The sequence below is a fragment of the Mustelus asterias genome, chromosome 5 (assembly GCF_964213995.1).
Source record: "Mustelus asterias chromosome 5, sMusAst1.hap1.1, whole genome shotgun sequence".
NCBI lineage: Eukaryota > Metazoa > Chordata > Chondrichthyes > Carcharhiniformes > Triakidae > Mustelus > Mustelus asterias.
The window spans coordinates 36,025,876-36,045,527 of NC_135805.1; the positions used below are offsets into that span (position 1 = coordinate 36,025,876).

Here is a 19,652-nt window from a genome sequence, read left to right on the forward strand (position 1 = left end):
GGAAAGGTAGCCCACTGGGATAGGTAACCCACTGGACAGGTAACCCACTGGGACAGGTAGCCCACTGGGACAGGTAACCCACTGGACAGGTAGCCCATTGGGACAGGTAACCCACTGGGACCTGACCACAGGTCCAGGACTACAGTTCCCAGAATGCTGCGCGGACGTCCACCAATGGGATGGGCGGCTGTGGCCGGAAGTGGGTGTGGGGAGGGGAGTCTGGGTAACGGTTTAATGATTTGTTGTGGGGGGGGAGGGGGTTGTTGTTGTTGTTGGAAGCGGTTGGTAGCAGGGGCCGGGCTCGCGCGATGTGGGCGCGCGGCAGGCGGAGGCGGCGCGCGGAGCTGGAGCAGCGGCCGCAGCAGCAGCGCTGAGGCTGAGGGCGGAGGTTGGTGGTGGTGGAGGGGCAGGGCCTGGGCCTGGCGCCGGGCCTGTGCGCTTTCCTCTCGCCCGATCCGCTGCGGCTGATGATGGAACGGGCGATGGAGCAGCTGAACCGGCTCACCCGCTCCCTGAGGCGGGCACGGACCGTGGAGCTACCCGAGGGTGAGTCAGGCCAGGAGGTGGAGCGATCGAATTGATCCCAATTCCGAGGAAGAGTCATGTTGGACTGCAAACATTGAATTGATTTGATTTATTATTGTCACATGCATTGGGATAGGGTGAAAAGTTATTGTTTCTTGCGCGGTATGCAGACAATACATACCGTTCATAGAATACATAGGGGAGAAGGAAATTTGTTTTATTATTGACACATGTATTAGTATACAGTGAAAAGTATTGTTTCTTGCTGCTATACAGACAAAGTATACCTTTCGTAGAGAAGGAAATGAGTGCAGAATGTAGTGTTACAGTCATAGCTGGGGTGGAGAGAAAGATCAACTTAATGCGAGGTAGGTCCATTCAAAAGTCTGATGGCAGCAGGGAAGAAGCTGTTCTTGAGTCGCTTGGTACATGAAACCAGACTTTTGTGTCATTTTCCTGACAGAAGGTGGAAGAGAGAATGTCCGGGGTGCCTGAAGTCCTTGATTATGTTGGCTGCTTTGCCGAGGCAGTGGGAAGTGTAGACAACAGTCGATGGATTCTGCCTCTTTGTCCGCAAATGCTGCCAGATCTACTATGCTTTTATTTGGGATCCCCAGCACCCGCAGTGCTTTTATTGATTTCATTAGCACAGTTGGAACTATAGACAGTTTCACAGTGTCCACCTAATTGATGTCTTAGCTTTAATACCTTTCTAAATCCCATCTTTAAAGAAGGGTGTGCTTGCATTGGAGGCGGCACAGCGAAAGTTCACTAAATTTGTGCCTGGAGTGAGGGGGCTGTCCAGTGATGAGAGGTTGAGTAAATTGGGCTTATGTTGACTGGCAATTAAATTTTATTTATTAGTGTCGCTAGTAGGCTTACATTAACACTGCAATGAAGTTATTATGAAAATCCCCTAGTCGTCACACTCCAGCGCTTTTCAGGTACGCTGAGGGGGAATTTAGCATGGCCGATGTACCTAACCAGCACGTCGTTCAGGCTGTGGGAGGAAACCCATGCAAACATGGGGAGAACGTGCAGATTCCACACAGACAGTGACCCATGCCAGGAGTTGAACTGCTTTGCCACTGTGCCGCCAAGAAGCATAGGAAGTGATTTCATTGAAACATACAAAATTTTGAACGGGCTTAATAGGGTTGATGCAAGGAGATTGTTTCTGCTGTTCAGGGAATCTAATGCACGGGGGCACACTCTCTTGAGGAGATGGGTAATGGCAGAATAAAGGAGAGGGGATAGGACCTGAAGAGAGAAATTGTCAAGAACAGGCGCTGGAGTGTGGCGACGAGGGGAATTTCACAGTGACTTCATTGCAATGTTGATGTAAGCCTTACTTGTGACTCATAAATAAACTTTAACTTAACTTGAAGATGTGAACCAGGAAGAAAATTGGATTATTGGCTGTTTACTATCTCTAATCTCTTCTAACCCTGCAACCCTTTGAGAAATTGGCACTTAATTCTGGGTTCTTAATAATCCTAATTTTAACTATTTCATTGGTTACTGTACTTTCTGCTGTTGATGGCCTAAGTTCTGGATATCTTTGATTTGATTTAATTTATTATTGTCACATGTATTAGTATATAGTGAAAAATATTGTTTCTTGTATGTTAAACAGACAAAACATACTGTACTTAGGGAAGAAAGGAGAGAGTGCAGAATGTAGTGTTACAGTCATAGCTAGGGTGTAGAGAAAGATCAACTTAATGCGAGGTAGGTCCATTCAGAAGTCTGATGGCAGCAGGGAAGAAGCTGGTTTTGAGTCGGCTGGTACGTGCCCTCAGACTTTTGTATCTTTTTCGTGAAAGAAGAAGGTGGAAGAGAGTATGTCCAGGATGTGTGGATTATGCTTTTCTGAGGCAGCGGGAAGTGTAGACAGTGTCAATGGATAGGAGGCTGGTTTGAATGATGGACTGCGCTTTGTTCACGACCCTTTGTAGTTTATTGCAGTCTTGGACACAGCAGGAGCCATACCAAGTTGTGATAAAGTCAGAAATAATGCTTTTTATGGTGCATTTGTAGAAGTTGGTGAGAGTTGTAACGGGCATGCCAAATTTCCTTTGTCTCCTGAGAAAGTAGAAGAGCTGGTGGGCTTTCTTAACTATAGTGTCCGCATGGAGGGACCAGGACAGGTTGTTGGTGATCTGGACACCTAAAAACTTAAAGCCCCTAACCATTTCTTACTTCGTCCCCATTGATGTGGACAGGGGCATGTCCTCCACTACGCTTCCTGATGTCGATGACTATCTCCTTTTGTTGGCATTGAGGGAGAGATTATTGTCACTGCGCCAGTTCACCAGATTCTCTATCACTTTCCTGTACTGTATCTCGTCATTGTTTGAGATCTGATCCACAATGGTGGTGTCATCAGCAAACTTGAAAATTGAGTTGGAGGGGAATTTGGCCATACAGTCGGAGGTGTATAAGAGTATAGTAAGGGGTTGAGGACACAGCCTTGTGGAGCATTGGTGTTGATGATCGTGGAGGCGGTCTGTGTGTTAGGAAGTCTAGGGTCCAGTTACAGAAGGAGGAGCCCGAGAACTGAAAGAGAGGTAGAGATTTTTCTTTATACCTTCTTGAGTTCTCTGCCTGAAGGTGGGTCATTGGAGATTATTTGCCAAACCATGGCTATATTCTTTGATTTTTGCCACGGGTAGGGTGAAGAGGCAGGCCCCGTGTCTACCACAGACAGAATGGAGTTCGAACCTCAAATGTTGCTATTAGTCTGATCCATGTGTCCGCCATCAAGCCAGCTGAGCTATCTCTCCTCCAAACCCCCCACCCCCCCCCAACCCCGACTGCTCTAATAACTCTTATACAGCTCAGTGCTAAAGTTTATTTGATAGTTACCTTGTGAAGTGACTTTGCTATTTTACTATGTTAAAGATGCCGTATGAATCCATTTATTTGTCTTATAGCACTGCTCAATTAACAAAGGAATCCAAAATATTTTGGAAATTTAATGCACTATATCCATGGCCCATGTAAATTGGAAGTGGTTCGTAAAATTTCTTGCACCAGAAGCCTGCTATCTGTAGGCCTTGAAGCAGTTAGAACATTAATGCTTAATCATTTGAGCAGCTGCATTTGGATAGTCACTGGCCTATTCTGAAGTGTACCGATCTCCATTGAGCGAGCTAGTTTGCAATAACTGCTGTCTTATAATAAACTGAGAGACTAGCCTTGTTTCATTAGCAGAAATATACTACTGCATCTCTTCTAAAAGAAAAGACAGCCTCTGATATAGCATGTTCCACACTGCCTGGCTGAGTTAAATGCACAATTTGCCCTTGTTGTCAAATATGAATTTAAATTCAAGAAGGAACTGCGTCTGTCATTTAGTTAACCACTTGAAAATGTTTTGTCATTCCGTTTTGAAAAATTGATACTTCAAATCAAGGTTTTTATTACTGTAGTTGGGAGAGATTGCAACCAAGATGTAGCAAATGTAGGAAGAAGAGGCAGAATTTCTCCTTTACCTTTTCTCACTTATTGCAAATAAAAGTTGTGACCATGGGTATCCGCTTGGGCCCCAGTAATGCCTGTCTTTTTGTGGGGTTTGTGGAGCAGTCCTTGTTCCAGTCCTACTCAGGCCTGCTTCGGCAACTCGTTTTTAGTTACATTGGTGACTGTATTGGTTCCACTTCATGCTCTTGTCTGGCCCTGGAAATATTTTTATCGATTTTGCTTCTAATTTCCACCCCTCTAATTTCCTCTCTCTCTCTCTCTCCATTTACAGCAATAGACTACCAATTTTCATTTCCGGTCCATCAACCTCCACAGCTACCTCAACTACAGCACCTTTTGCCCTACTTCATGTAAGGATTCTCCATCCCATTCTCTCAGTTTCCCTGCCTCCACTGCATCTGTTCCGTCGATCCCACTTTCAAAAATGGCTGTTCTGACATGTCTGCCTTTTTCCTTACCAAGCTGTTTGTCCATCCCACCCTGTGGTTGAAGGGGCACTCGCTTCTCCCCTCGCCCCTTCTCCCCTCCAGAACCTTCTTATTCTGACTTTCCACCCCACCAGCCTCTGCATTCAAAGGATGGCTTTGTGCGTGGTAGGTCATCTTTGACCAATCTATTAGAGTTTTTCGAGGAGGTTACCAGGAAAGTGGATGAAGGGAAGGCGGTGGATGTTGTCTACCTGGATTTCAGCAAGGCCTTTGACAAGGTCCCTCATGGGAGGTTAGTTAGGAAGGTTCAGTCGCTAGGTATACATGGGGAGGTAGTAAATTGGATAAGACACTGGCTCAATGGAAGAAGCCAGAGAGTGGTTGTGGAGGATTGCTTCTCCGAGTGGAGGCCTGTGACTAGTGGTGTGCCACAGGGATCGGTGTTGGGTCCATTGTTGTTTGTCATCTATATCAATGATCTGGATGATAATGTGGTAAATTGGATCAGCAAGTTTGCTGATGATACAAAGATTGGAGGTGTAGTGGACAGTGAGGAAGGTTTTCAAAGCTTGCAGAGGGATTTGGACCAACTAGAAAAATGGGCTGAAAAATGGCAAATGGAATTTAACGCAGACAAGTGTGAGATATTGCACTTTGGAAGGACAAACCAAAGTAGAACGTACAGGGTAAATGGTAGGACTCTGAAGAGTGCAGTTGAACAGAGGGATCTGGGAACACAGGTACAGAATTCCCTAAAAGTGACGTCACAAGTGGATAGGGTCGTAAAGAGTGCCTTTGGTACATTGGCCTTTATAAATCGGAGTATCGAGTATAAAAGTTGGAGCGTTATGGTAAGGTTATATAAGGCATTGGTGAGGCCGAATTTGGAGTATTGTGTACAGTTTTGGTCACCTAGTTACAGGAAGGATGTAAATAAGATTGAAAGAGTGCAGAGAAAGTTCACAAGGAAGTTGCCGGGACTTGAGAAGCTGAGTTACAGAGAGAGATTGAATAGGTTGGGACTTTATTCCCTGGAGCGTAGAAGATTGAGGGGAGATTTGATAGAGGTGTATAAGATTTTGATGGGTATAGATAGAGTGAATGCAAGCAGGCTTTTTCCGCTGAGGCTAGGGGAGAAAAAAACCAGAGGGCATGGGTTAAGGGTGAAAGGAGAAAAGTTTAAAGGGAATATTAGGGGGGGCTTCTTCACGCAGAGAGTGGTGGGAGTGTGGAATGAGCTGCCGGATAAAGTGGTAAATGCGGGGTCACTTTTAACATTTAAGAAAAACTTGAACGAGTTCATGGATGAGAGGGGTGTGGAGGGATATGGTCCAAGCGCAGGTCAGTGGGACTAGGCATAAAATGGTCGGCACAGACAAGAAGGGCCAAAAGGCCTGTTTCTGAGCTGTAATTTTCTATGGTTCTATGATCATCTTTTGCCATTTTTTCCAACTCCCCAGGGGGAAAAAAATAGTTGCTAGACTGGTTAGCAACTGTGTATTGAGACAATTGAAACTGGTTGTTCCCGACTAACAGGCAGTAGTCATTGGCTGGTTGAAATCATTATGAATGGACAATAAGTGCTGGCCTAGCCAGCAACATCCACATTCCATGAATGAATAAAAATATCACAATGAGACATAGCCTAAATTTGGCTGACAAAATCAGGGGCATATGCTTTCTGGCTGGGTTGGTTTCTGGGTGACCCCAGGTAAATGCCGGTTATTCAGGTTAGGATTTGATCCAGTTACAACTGCTTTTTCCTCATGGGTCCAGCATGATGCCACCATGCAACAGATATTCCTCTCACCTCTCCCTCGGTGATACCAAGGTCCACTCCTCCATCATGCCCAACAGCTCATCCCTTTACCATGGCACCTTCCCTTGCAATTGTGGAAGGTGCAACACCTGCTCCTTTACCTCCTCCCTCCTCGCCATTGAAGGCCCCAAACACTGCTTTCAGGTTAAGCAGTGTTTCACTTGCACCTCCTTCAATTGGTCTATTGTATTTGCTGTTCCCAATAGGACTCTACAGTGGTGAGACTTAATGCAGACTGGATGACTGCTTTGCACCATTGTTCAGCCCGCAAACATGACCTGAACCTTTCTTTCTGTTGCTTGCCATTTTGATTCAGCACCTTGCTCTCGTGCCCACGTGGCTGTCCTTGGCCTGCTGCAATGTTCCAGTGAAGCCCAATGCAAGCTGGAGGAGCAGCATCTTGTCTTTGGATTAGGCATATCACAGCCCTCAGGACTCAATACTGAGTTCAACAACTTTAGACTGATTTTTTTGCTTCATTTTAAATCTTTATTTTAAATATCCCGTTTACATTTTTGTCACAATGCAACCACCGCACCAGGCCATCTGTCTCTTGTTCATTAGTTTGCTACATCTTTGTTGCTGTCTTTCTCTACTACATTATAATATCCAGCATGTTTCCATCTCTTTTAACTCTGATGAAGAGTCAAACTCGAGACGTTAACTCCTGTTTGCTCTCACTACAGATGCTGCCGGACTTGCTGAGTTTTTCCACCATTCTCTGTTTTTTCAGATTCCACACTATTTGCTTATTTTGGACAGATTAAAGAGTTGTGTTAGAAAAAACAGACTGCAGTGTATTTTCTTCTTTAGCCGGATGTGATTTGCATAATCATGTTGAATTAGAATTACTGTTCAGATGATCCACATTTTTACCTGTGTGTTGTTACCATCATCATGCAAGGTTCTGAACCTATATTTACCCCAGAAAAATATACCTTTTCTTCATATCTTCATTGATATCAAATGGAGCTGAAGGTAGATAGGCTAGCAGAATGGGCAGACAGGTAGCAAGTGGAATTTAATGTTGGAGGTGATACTAATCAGTCTTCAGTAACTTGATTTTGTGTCTCTGTGCCCTGTTTGAGAGCAGATATCCACTCCATCTGATGAAGGAGCAGCGCTCCGAAAGCTAATGGCATTTGCTATCAAATAAACCTGTTGGACTTTAACCTGGTGTTGTTAAAACTCTTATTGCGTTTGCCCCAGTCCAATGCCAGCATCTCCACATCATAGTTGAAAATCATTCAGGTTTCATGGAGTAGACGAAACCAAAGGAATCCCACTGCTTAGCATCAATGCAGTAATCCCACAAACTGCGACAGAAAATGGTTATTTGTAATATTACACAGATCTTTGATTAAAGAGAAAATGGAAATTGTGGAATTCTGAAACAATGTTGGAATTAAATTGCAGGTCAGTTCGCATTATAAAGAGAAAAGTCAGGATGTGATATTTTGGGTGTGAATCTGATAACGCCTGAATATCCAAAGCACTACAAACTTGCCTTTTCTCTTTAATAAAATTGACCGAGCCTATTGCATATTTCTAGCAGATTGTCTTTCTTCTTTTGAATTCTGCGGAGGTGCTGATGGAAAGATATTGGAAAACAAGGAATATTGTGTACCTTTGATTAAGTTTTCCAAATAATTGGGAGCTTTTCACATGTTCCTAATCAATGGTTTTCTCCTGTTTGTCTTAATTAATTCTAATAATTTTGAGAAAGTGAAAATGAGCATTTAGCATGCTGCTGCTTCAAGATATTCACTACATCATCATAGCCAGACTAACAAATCACATTTTTTTCTCTCCCCTTACAGATAATGAAACTGCAGTTTATACATTAATGCCAATGGTAATGGCTGATCAGCATAGGTAAGCTTTGTTTGTAGTTTCACTTTCCCTAAATAAATGCTGAAAAGATAAATGAATATGATCATGCAATAATCTAATGGTAGGAACTCATAAGGCCATGAAAGGCAGGAGAAAGCTCAGAAGGACATATTCATCTAGAAACAGTAATTCACTTTTCATCCTACATGGGAGATTCATTCCCTTTTAGATTTGGATTTATAGTGAATGCAGCTGTTATTGTGGTGTATTGACATTGGAAGATTAGAAAGCTGTCTGTCGCCATTTTCTGTAGTTTTCTTTATTTGAATGTCAAGCATTCAAGTGAGGCACTTTTGCCCCCAATTTGTTCATGGGTTGTAGGCATTGTGGACAAGCCATCTTTGTTACCCATCCCTAATTGCCCTATAGAGAACAGTGATGAACAACCTTGAACTCCTGCAGTTTGTGAGGTGCTAAAGAGAGATTTCCAGGATTTTCACCCAGTGACGATGAAGAAGCTGTTTCCAAGTCAGGATGGTGAAAATCTTGCCCTTGTTCCCATGGGTTTGGGAGGTGTTTTCGAAGCAATTCACCAAAGTTTCTGTAGTGCATCTTGTGAGTGGTGCATACTGCAGTAATTTAATAAAAGCAAATTACTGTGGATGTTGGAATCTGAAATCAAAAGAGAAAACGTTGGAAAATCTCAGCAGGTCTGGCAACATCTGCAAGGAGAGAAAAGAGCTGGCGTTTCGAGTCCAGGTGACCCTTTGTCAAAGCACAATCTTTGACAAAGAATCATCTGGACTCGAAACGTCAGCTCTTTTCTCTCCTTACAGATGCTGCCAGACTTGCTGAGATTTTCCAGCGTTTTCTCCAGCAGTAATTTAAGTTCCCTTAGTTCTATTAATTGTCAAAGCTGAAGAGATTTTCAAAATAAATGAAGAGGGAATGCGAGTCTTGATTGTAACTAAAAGTGAAATGTAACCTTGACTGGCAATTTAGATTAAGGAATAGGTCAATAGAAATGCAGTGGCAGACGTTTAAGGGGCTATTTCAGAATATGCAGAATAGATAGATAGATTCCAGTGAGAAAGGAAAAATCCAAAGGGAGGACCCACCATCTATGGTGAACTAAAGAAACTAAAATTGGTATAAAACTTAGAGAAAAAGCATATAACTGCACAAAGGTGGCTAGCAGGTCAGAGGATTGGACAGAATATTAAAAAAAAGCAAAGAATGACTAATTAGAGTACGAAAGAAAGTTAGAAATATAAAAACTTTGGAATGTCCTTCCTCAAAAGGTGGTTGAGACAGGGTCCTTTAATATCGTTAAGGCAGAGGTAGGTTGATTCTTGATAAACGAGGTGAAAAATTATTGGGGGTCGACAGAAATGTGAAGTTGAGGTTAAAATCAGATCAGCCATGCATCAGGGCACACCTCAGGCTAAAGATACAATCCTTTAAAACAGAGATGAGGAGGAATTTCTTCAGCCAGAGAGTAGTGAATCTGTGGAACTCTTTGCCGCAGAAGGCTGTGGAGGCCAGGTCATTGAGTGTCTTTAAGACAGAGATAGATAGGTTCTTGATTAATAAGTGGATCCGGGGTTACGGGGAAAGGGCAGGAGAATGGGGATGAAAAAAATATCAGCCATGATTGAATGGCGGAGCAGACTTGATGGGCCAAGTGGCCTAATTCTGCTCCTATGTCTTATGGTCTATCTGCTCCTGGTTTGCAAGTCATTTCATGACCGATAATATGTAATATATTCCTTTTCAAGGTCTGTTTCAGAGTTGCTGACAAATTCCAAGTTTGACGTCAATTATGCTTTTGGTCGTGTCAAGAGAAGCTTACTGCATATTGCGGCAAAGTAAGATTCCAAAAGTTTACTGAAAGTGTTATGTAATAGAGGTGTAAAAGTGTTATTCGTGTGATATAACTATATGCTGTAACTGTTAGAACCATCTTACATTTTTATTAGATCTTATTCTCATTATCAATTGTGGGCAATAGAGCTCTTGGTTTCTTGAGAACATTTGCCATTCTCGGTTGGGTTTCCTGGATAAAGAAAAATAGCCAGGATTGGCGTCCTTAACATCCTGTTAATGCAAGTTTTCTGGCAAAATCTCTGGTTGTTTCTGTGGACTTGGACGATCATAAATTTCATAAACAAAGACAGAGAGGATGTAGCTGTCGAGTGTTGCGTGAATGACTTTTCTTTCATTTTTTTAGGGTCCAGAAATAAAAACAATCTTGGTGACTTTTCGTCCAGTATTTTCCCCTTTTCTCCCTTGACTACTATGCTGAGGTGCAGTCCTTGCAACCTGTGTTACCTTGCTCAAGTAGTCATTCTTTGTGTAGAACCATAGAAAAGTTATAGTGCAGAAGAGGCCATTTGGCCCACCTTGTCCATGCCAGTGCCAGGGCATCCATGTGCCCTTTCTAATCCCACCTTCCTGCACACGGCCCATAGCTCTGTAGTTTACAGCACTTAAGGTGCAGATCCAGGTACTTTTTAAAAGAGTTTAGGATCTCTGCATCCACCACCAGCTTGGACAGCAAATTCCAGACACCCACTACTTTCTTCCTCATGTTCCCTCTACACCTTCTGCCACTTACTTTGAATCTATGTTCCCTGGTTCTGGAATTTTCTGCCAAGGGAATCAATTTTTTCCCATCTACTCTCTCTTTCTCTCATGATTTTGTACACCTCAATCAAGTCACCCCTCAGCCTTCTTTGTTCCAAGGGAAATAACCACAACCTATCATGGCAACACTTTCTTTTAGCCCTGGCGACATTCTTGTAAACCTCCTCTGCACTCTCTTCAGAGCAGTTACATTCTTCCTGTAATGTGGTGACCAGAACTGCACACAATACTCCAGTTGAGGCCCCACTAGTGTTTTATACAATTCCAACTCTATACCTTTACTTTTATATTCTAAACGTCTGCCAATGCAATCCATATGCCTTCTTTACAACCTTGTGTACTTGAACTGCTGCCTTTATGGACCTGTGTACTTGTATACCAAGATCTCTCACTTCATCTACCCCCTTAGTACATTCCCATTTATTGTGTACTCCCTATAACTGTTTGACCTCCCTAAATGCATAACTTCTCTGTTAAAATCCATCTGCCACTTTGACACCACTCCACCAACCCATCTATATCATTTTGGAGATTATAGCTATTCACTACACTATCCACTACTCTGTCAATCTTTGTCTCTTTGTGTTGTCTGTAAATTTCTCCATTGTGCCTCCCACATTCAGGCCCAAATCATTAATATATAACACAAACAGTAAGGGTCCCAACACTGAGACCTGTGGAACACCACTTGAAACAACTTTCCATTCGCAAGGGCATCCATCGACCAGTACCCTTTGTTTTCTGTTGCTAAGCCAACTATTTATCCAGTTTGCCATATTATCCTGTATCCATGGGCTTTTGCTTTTTTGACCAGTCTGCCACATGGGACCTTGTCAAATGCCTTGCTAAAATCTGTGTACACAACATCCACTGCACTACCTTAGAATCATAGAAACCCTACAGTGCAGAAGGAGGCCATTCGGCCCATCGAGTCTGCATCGACCACAATCCCATGCAGGCCCCACCTCCACATATTTTACCCGCTAATCCCTCTAACCTTCGCATCCCAGGACTCTAAGGGGCAATTTTTTTTTTAACCTGGCCAATCAACCTAACCCGTACATCTTTGGACTGTGGGAGGAAACCGGAGCACCCGGAGGAAACCCACGCAGACACGAGGAGAATGTGCAAACTCCACACAGACAGTGACCCGAGCCGGGAATCGAACCCGGGACCTTGGAGCTGTGAAGCAGCAGTGCTAACCACTGTGCTACCGTGCACCTTCATCAACCCTTTCTTGTCACTTCCTCAAAGAATTCAATCAAATTTGTGAGGCAAGACCTTCCTTTAACAAATCCGTGCTGACCGTCCCTGACTAATCCATGCCTTTCTACATGACAGTTAATGTTATCTCTCAGGATTGAATCTTCTAATTTGTCCACCACTAGTGTAAGACTAACTGGCCTATAATTGTTTGGCATTTCCTTTGATTCCTTCTGAAGCAATAGAACTACGTTTGCATTTCACCAGTCCTCTGGTAGCTTTCTGAAGTAGCTAACAACAGGAGTGGGAAATGTAGGTGATTTTGTTTTTCTCACCCCTCCGCTCCACAGTCAGTGCTAAAGTTCAACTTGTAATGTCGTGAAACTAAAAATCTAAACAATGCACTATAGCAATGTGCTGCGCTAGGACATGAGTTCTTGACTGCAGCATTGACTTGGCAAGCCCTGTCCTGAAGATTTTCACAGGAGTTCCTGATCCTACCTGACACATTGAAGGTAGAGATCTTTTTCCATGGGATGAGGATGAACATTTATGAATGATGAGAACTAATTTATATTTATGTGATGTGTGTAATGTGGAATAATGTTCCACGTCAGTTCACAGGACTGAGACAAGAATTGACATCCAAGTCCCAAGGAGAGATTTGTGCAAGTCATCAAAACCTAGTTAGAGATTTTAAGGCATGGCTTAAAGGAGAGGAGTAAAGATTCTGAGAGGTTTAAGCAGGGAATTTTAAAACCCGTCACCTAGACAACATATGGTGCCAATAGTGGGTTGAAGGAAAATGCGTGTGCAGAAGTGGCTAGAATTAGAGGAATGCAGAAATCTCAATCTTGTCAGATGTGGCAGTGTTGGTTGCTCCCAGTGCACTTATGAGAGAGTATTTCACTGTCAATGATGCCATCTTTTGGATGTAATGTTTAACTGGGCCCTGTCTATTCCATGGCATTATTTTGAAGCAGAATACGGGAGTTCTCCCTGATCTCTATCATTTAGTCAATATCACTTAACAGAAACCGAGATTATATTGCAATACTGTTTGTGGGAGCTTGCTGTGTGCATGTTGGGTATAGCATTTCTACATTATAATAGTGACTACGTCAAAAGTCATTCATTGATTGTAGAGTATGGAGATTGTGGAAGGTAGATTGCAGCTACAAGTTGTCCTTTTTATTTTCTGGAGAAAGCTGCAGAGACGGGGAAGAGCAAGGTCATAGAATCCTACAGTGCAGAAAGAGGCCATTCAGCCCATCGAGTCTGCACCAACCACAATCCCACCCAGGCCCTATCCACATATCCCTACATATTTACCCACTAACCCCTCTAACCTATGCATCCCGGGACACTAAGGGGCAATTCAGAATGGCCAATCAATCTAGCCCGCACATCTTTGGACTGTGGGAGGAAACCGGAGCACCCGGAGGAAACCCACACAGACACAGGGAGAATGTGCAAACTCCACACAGACAGCGACCCGAGCCGGGATTCGAACCCAGGTCCCTGGAGCTGTGAAGCAGCAGTGCTAACCACTGTGCTACCGTGCCGCCACCATGTCGTGGAGGGATTTGAACCAAGAATCAGATTTTTGAGGCATTACTTGACTGGAAGTTAATTGCAGGTTAGTGAGCATGAAGATTGGTGCAAGTTAGGATGTGGGCAGCAGGGATTTAGATGAGCTCATGCTTATTGAAGGAGAAAGTTGAGACACCTAAACGGAAAGCATCAACTTCAGGAAGCGCAGTGGAGGACCTGCCCCTGTGTACATCAAAGGTGATGAAGTGGAGATGGTTGAGAGCTTCAAGTTGCTAGGTGCTCAGATCAACCATTTGTTGCGATCCCTCCACGCCAACGCTATAGTTAAGAAAGCCTAACGTCGCTACTTTCCCAAAAGGCTAAGGAAATTTGGCATGTCCACTACGACTCACCAATTTTTACAGATGCCCCATTGAAAGCATCCTTTCCGGTTGCATCATAGCTTGGTTATGTTCTTGCTTTGATCAAGACTGCAAGAAACTACAAAGGGTTGTGAAAGTAGCCAGTCCACCACGCAAAGCAGCCTCTCATCCATTGACTCCATCTGCACTTCCCACTGCTTCGAGAAAGCAGCCAGCATAATCAAGGGCACCAAGCACTCTGGGCATACTCTCTTCTAACTTCTTACGTCAGGAAAAAGATATAGAAGTCTGAAAACACACACCAGTCAACACAAGAACAGCTTCTTCCCTGCTGCCATTGGACCTTTGAATCGTCCTATCACACATTAGGCTGACCTTTCTCTTCACTCTATCGGTAACTGCAGCACTATATTTTGCACCCAATCCTTTCCTTCTCCCCAATGTACTCTTATGAATGGTATGTTTTGTCTAACAGCTCACAAGAAACAATACTTTTCATTGTATCCCAATACACGTGGCAATAAATCAATTCAATTCAAAATTGCTTGCTGTGTTGCTTGAGAGATAAATGTTTGCCAGGACACATGAGGAATAAGCTTGCAATGGAGCCTTGGAATGGGGACCAGTTGGGTGTAGGTTTAAAATTTTATGTAAAAGGTGGCATTTTGGACAGTGCGGCAATTCCTTTGAACAACATCGATTGTGTATCACCGCCTGAGTGATAATTGTGTCAAGCTTTCAATTCCAGTATAGACCAGCAGAACTGCTTAATGAAAGTTGTATCTTGTGACTCCTTTAGCTGATGTCAGTATCTTTGCATCTGTTTATAGGAAACGGCACACCGTTAATTGTGTAGTTTGTTGCAAGAATCTGCTGTAGTGATTGAGCAAATCAAATCATTAAAATTAAGCAAGTTTGGATGATCTATCCGTTTATTTAAATGCCAAGTTTTATTAATGCCAAGTTTTAGTTGCTGGCTGGTTAAAAGCGGAAGCCCCCAAACTCCAGGTTTAGTTGAAATTTAATTTGAGGGAATTTGAATATTGTATAAAATATTTTAATTATTGCAAAATGCTAACATTCAGATAAAGGCCGTGTCTTGCCAACTGATTTAATAAAAAGCAAAATACTGCAGATGCTGGAAATCTGAAATAATAGTGTTGGAAGTTCTTGGGTCTGGCTGCCTCTGCAGAGAGAGAGAAACCGTTGAAGTCCAGTACGATGTGCGGGTTAGGTTGATTGGCCAGGTTAAAAATTGTCCCTTAGAGTCCTGGGATGCGTAGGTTAGAGGGATTAGCGGGTAAAATATGTGGGGGTAGGGCCTGGGTGGGATTGTGGTCGGTGCAGACTCGATGGGCCGAATGGCCTCCTTCTGCACTGTAGGGTTTCTATGTTATGTATGTTACGACTCTTCTTTCTGTTTCTGTTGTCGACTGATTTATTTTCTTTATGGTCTGATACAGTTGTGGCTCTGTTGAATGCCTCATTCTACTACTGAAGAAAGGAGCAAATCCAAACTACCAGGATATTTCTGGGTGTACACCACTTCATTTAGCAGCGAGGAATGGGTGAGTTTGCTAAACCATCTCAATCCTTGAGTTAATTCAGAAGTTACCATTTTTCCACATTTCTATCAGCCCAATTTCCAGTTATGTTGTAATACTCAAGTATGTGGTTATATTTAGTTAAAACGGGTCAAGATAGAATTGCTATGAAGTAGGTTTTGTCACGTCTATGGATTTTTGAAATCAAAAGTATAATTAACCACTAAATTGGACACTCTTTTCAAATATTTTCATGCTATTACTTAACCAAAAATAATTTTAGAATGCAAGCTTAATCTCAAGTTACCATTATGTTCAGAATTTGTGAAGGGACTGGGCATCTTAATGGTGTATTTGCAATGTTTAAAAATGCTGACATTTGAATTCCAGTATAGTCCTAAACACACCAGTTTGGCTGCTTAGGCAGGTTTTATTCCAACACACATAGACATGGTCTTTTGCAATACAGCTAATTCTGATGCAGCTCAGAGATTATGCGGTTAATGTTGGAATGTTTATTTTGATGGAGCAGCAAATTGTTTAATTAAGTTGATGGAGAAAGGCACTAAACAGTAAAGAAAAGATTAAACAGGCAGGAAGAGGGAGAATAATTACATTTAAGAAGTGTAGAGTGCTTTTTTGGACATAAAGTTAAATATTGAGGCAAAGAAAGTGGAGAGATTCATAGGACTGATGCAAAATGATTTGATCAGCACCTGTAGCACAACTGTTAGCCACATCGTTCATGCGTTCTCTCCAGAAATCTCCGCATTTCATCACCTTTCATAGAATCATAAGATCCCCACATTGCAGAAGGTCGTCATTTGGCCCATTGAGTCTGCACCAACTCTCAACCAGAGCATTTTACCCAGGCCCTACCCCATGACCCCATGTATTTACCCCATTAATTCCCCCTAAGCTACACATCGAGGGGCATGGCCAATCCACCTAACCTGCTGATCTTTGGACTGTGGAAGGAAACCGGAGCACCCGGAGAAAACCCACGTAAGCACAGGGAGAACGTGTAAACTCAACACACATAGCCACCCAAGGCTAGAATTTAACCCGGGTACCTGGTGCTGCGAGACAGCAGTATTATCCATTGTGCCGCCCACAAGCATCAATGGAGGTGAGGAGAAATAGAGGTTATATGTCACTACATTATTAATAAAGTTGGGGAAAGGGTTTGAAAGCAAGGTGGCATTGTAGATTTAATTTAGTGGAAGCAGAGGGCCTTGACAAGGGTAGCATGATCAGTGTCAAGGTTGGTAAGGGCTTTGGCCTTCAGCTTTCTCAATGAGTTGTAATTTGTAAAGAATGGAATCAGAATCGAGCATTTGAGATAGTCCGTTCCAAGATGATGGGTATGGATCAAGATTTCTGCAGTCTGAGGAATAAGTAGAGGCAAATGATTTTGTATTGGTGGGAGGAAAGTGGTTTTGGTAGCAGTGTATGTAGTGAAGGAAGCGGACTACAAAACAGTGTGTACAGGCAGGGTCTGCATATTGAGACTATCTGAGCTGGCAGTAGACTGGTTTGATGGATTTGAGATTAGTTGCAGAAGCTCTAGATGATTTGTTCAGACTAGACAGATGTAGAACATGATGATGGCTATCGGACTGATGAAGGAAGCAGAGAGTTAAAGTTTGGTGTTATTGTAGGTGCGGAAGCTGACCCATGTTGCGAAGTGTGGAGCGTGCTTTTTTTAATCAGTGGTTATGCATGATTGATAAACATTGTTAAGGAATGTGTTCTCTTTGTAGGCAGAAAAAATGCATGGGAAAACTGTTGGAGTATAGTGCTGATGTGAACATCTGCAACAATGAAGGACTGACTGCGGTAAGGTTGGAATATGCACATATGCAATAGGAGTAGAAGTAGACCGTTTTGGCTCCTTGAACCTGCTCTGCTGTTCAATAGATTGTGGTTGGTCTATTTTTGTTTCAAATTCCACATTCCATTCTACCCCTGATAACCATTGATTCTTGCTAGGAAAGGGAATCTATCTGCTTCAACCTTAAAAATACTCAGTGACACTGCCTCTACTCTGCCTTCTGAGGCAGAGTGCACCAGAGTCACACACCCCTATGAGTGAAAAAGAATTCTTCTTATCTCTGTCCTAAACGGTGACTACCACCCATCTTTTTTTAAAGAACAGTGCCCACAAGAGGAAACATCCTTTGTCCATCCACCTTGTTGAAACTGTGCAGGATCTTGTATACTTCAATCAAGTTACCTTTCACTCTTCTAAAATCGCAAGCCCCGTCTGTCCAATATTTCCTCATGAGACAGCCTGCTCATTCTACGTATCAATCTAAAAAACTTCCCTTGAACTGCATTCAATGCATTTACATCCTTCCTTTAAATAAGAAGACCAAAACTGCACACACTATTCAAGATGTGGTCTCTCCCATCCCTAATAACTGCAACATACATAACATCCTTACTTTTATTGTTCAATTCCTCTTGTAATAAAGGGTAGCATTCCATTACTTGCTGTACCTGCATAGCAACCTTTTGTGCTTTTTGTGACTCGTGCACTAGAACACCTATATCATAGAAATCATAGAAACCCTACAGTACAGAAAGAGGCCATTCGGCCCATCAAGTCTGCACCGACCACAATCCCACCCAGGCCCTACCCCCATATCCCTACATATTTTACCTACTAATCCCTCTAATCTATGCATCCCAGGACACTAAGGGGCAATTTTATCATGGCCAATCAACCTAACCCACACATCGTTGGACTGTGGGAGGAAACCGGAGCACCCGGAGGAAACCCACGCAGACACGAGGAGAATGTATATATTATATCGTTCTGCATCTTGGAATTCTGCTGTCATTGTTCGTTTATTCCACGCTTTTGTCTTCCTGCTGAAAGTGAACAACTTCTCATTTTCCCGAATTATACTCCATCTGCCAGACTTTTGTCCACTCACTCAACTGATCTCTACAACTGATCTGCCACATGCTTTCCTACCTATCTTTGTGTCATCTGTAAATGTAGCTACCAAGCCTTCACGGGAGGATCCTGCTAATCAAAAAAAGATCCATTTATGCATATCCTTGTTTTCTGCCAGTCAGCTAATCTTCTATCTAAACTAATATTTTAACCCCTTTTCCATGAGCTTTTATTTTCCACAATAATCTTTGATGTGGCACCTTATGAAATACTTTCTGGAAATCCAAGTGCATGTCTACAGGCTCCCCTTTATCCACAGTACATGTTACTCCTTCAAGGAACTCCAAGTAATCCTTCAAACGTAATTTCATTTTCAGGCTCTGCCTGATTACCTTGAGTTTCTCTAATTGCTGAGCTATAACCTCCTTAATGATTGATTCTAACACCTTCCCCACGGCTGGTGACAGGTTGACCTTCAGGATTGATTTTTTTTTTTCCTTCTCTTGGATAATAATTAATCTGGAACAAGTCCGATTAACTTAGTTTATCATCAATTTGTGAATTAATATAATTTTTAAATAGTTCAATTTATGGCCTCGGGATATTGCAAGATGCTTTAAAACCAAATAAGTACTTTTGAAATTTTGTCACTTGTAAGATTTTGTATGAGAGAGATTTTAATTCTGAAGAAGTCATGTTTGACTCAAAACATTAACTCTGTTTCACTCCCTGGATAGAGTCACAGACTTCTACAGCACAGAAAAAGACCCATCAGCGCATCATGTCTGCGCTGGCCATCGGGCACCTTTCTATTCTAATCCTATTTTCCAGCACTTGGTTCATAGCCTTATTTGCAATGGTTTTCCAAATGCTCATCTAAATGCTTTTTTAATGTTGTGAGGGTTCCCACGGTACCACCCTTTCAAGCAATGAGTTCCAGATTCTCAGTAACCACTGGCTGAAGTTTTGCCTGAAATCCCCTGTAAACCTCCTTGCTCCTATCTTTATCTATGCCCCCTGGTTATTGACCCCTCTACCAAGGGGAAAAGCTTCTTCCTATCTACCCCATCTGTGTCCCTCACAATTTTGTATATTTTTCAGGGTTAAATTCCATTTGCCACTATTTTTTGCCCATCTGATCAGCCTGTCTATAACATCCTATAATTTAAGGTTTTCTTCCTTGCTATTTACCACACCACCAACTTTTGTGTCATCTGCGAATTTACTGATCATACCTACCACAATTGTGTCTAGATCATCAATGTACACTCCAAACAGCAAGAGACCCATCAGCAATCTCTGCAGTCTACCCCTGGACACTAGCTTCCAATCACAGAAGTGACCTTT

General features: G+C 42.7%; 1 protein-coding gene across 4 annotated transcripts in view; it reads left to right on the forward strand.

Moving 5' to 3' along the window:
• The first annotated feature begins 202 nt into the window (after positions 1 to 202).
• Positions 203 to 19,652, forward strand: part of hace1 (HECT domain and ankyrin repeat containing E3 ubiquitin protein ligase 1) — a 71,793-nt gene continuing 52,343 nt past the window's right edge. Inside the window, exons 1-5 of one of the 4 annotated variants that reach the window (XM_078212423.1) lie at positions 203 to 546; positions 8,079 to 8,133; positions 9,870 to 9,959; positions 15,320 to 15,424; positions 17,164 to 17,239. In XM_078212423.1, the coding sequence (XP_078068549.1) occupies positions 468 to 546; positions 8,079 to 8,133; positions 9,870 to 9,959; positions 15,320 to 15,424; positions 17,164 to 17,239 (405 nt within the window). In that variant the 5' untranslated portion in view covers positions 203 to 467. Of the gene's footprint in view, positions 547 to 4,330; positions 4,362 to 8,078; positions 8,134 to 9,869; positions 9,960 to 15,319; positions 15,425 to 17,163; positions 17,240 to 19,652 lie in introns of those variants that run through there. The other 3 variants (XM_078212420.1, XM_078212421.1, XM_078212422.1) reach the window with 3 other exon arrangements.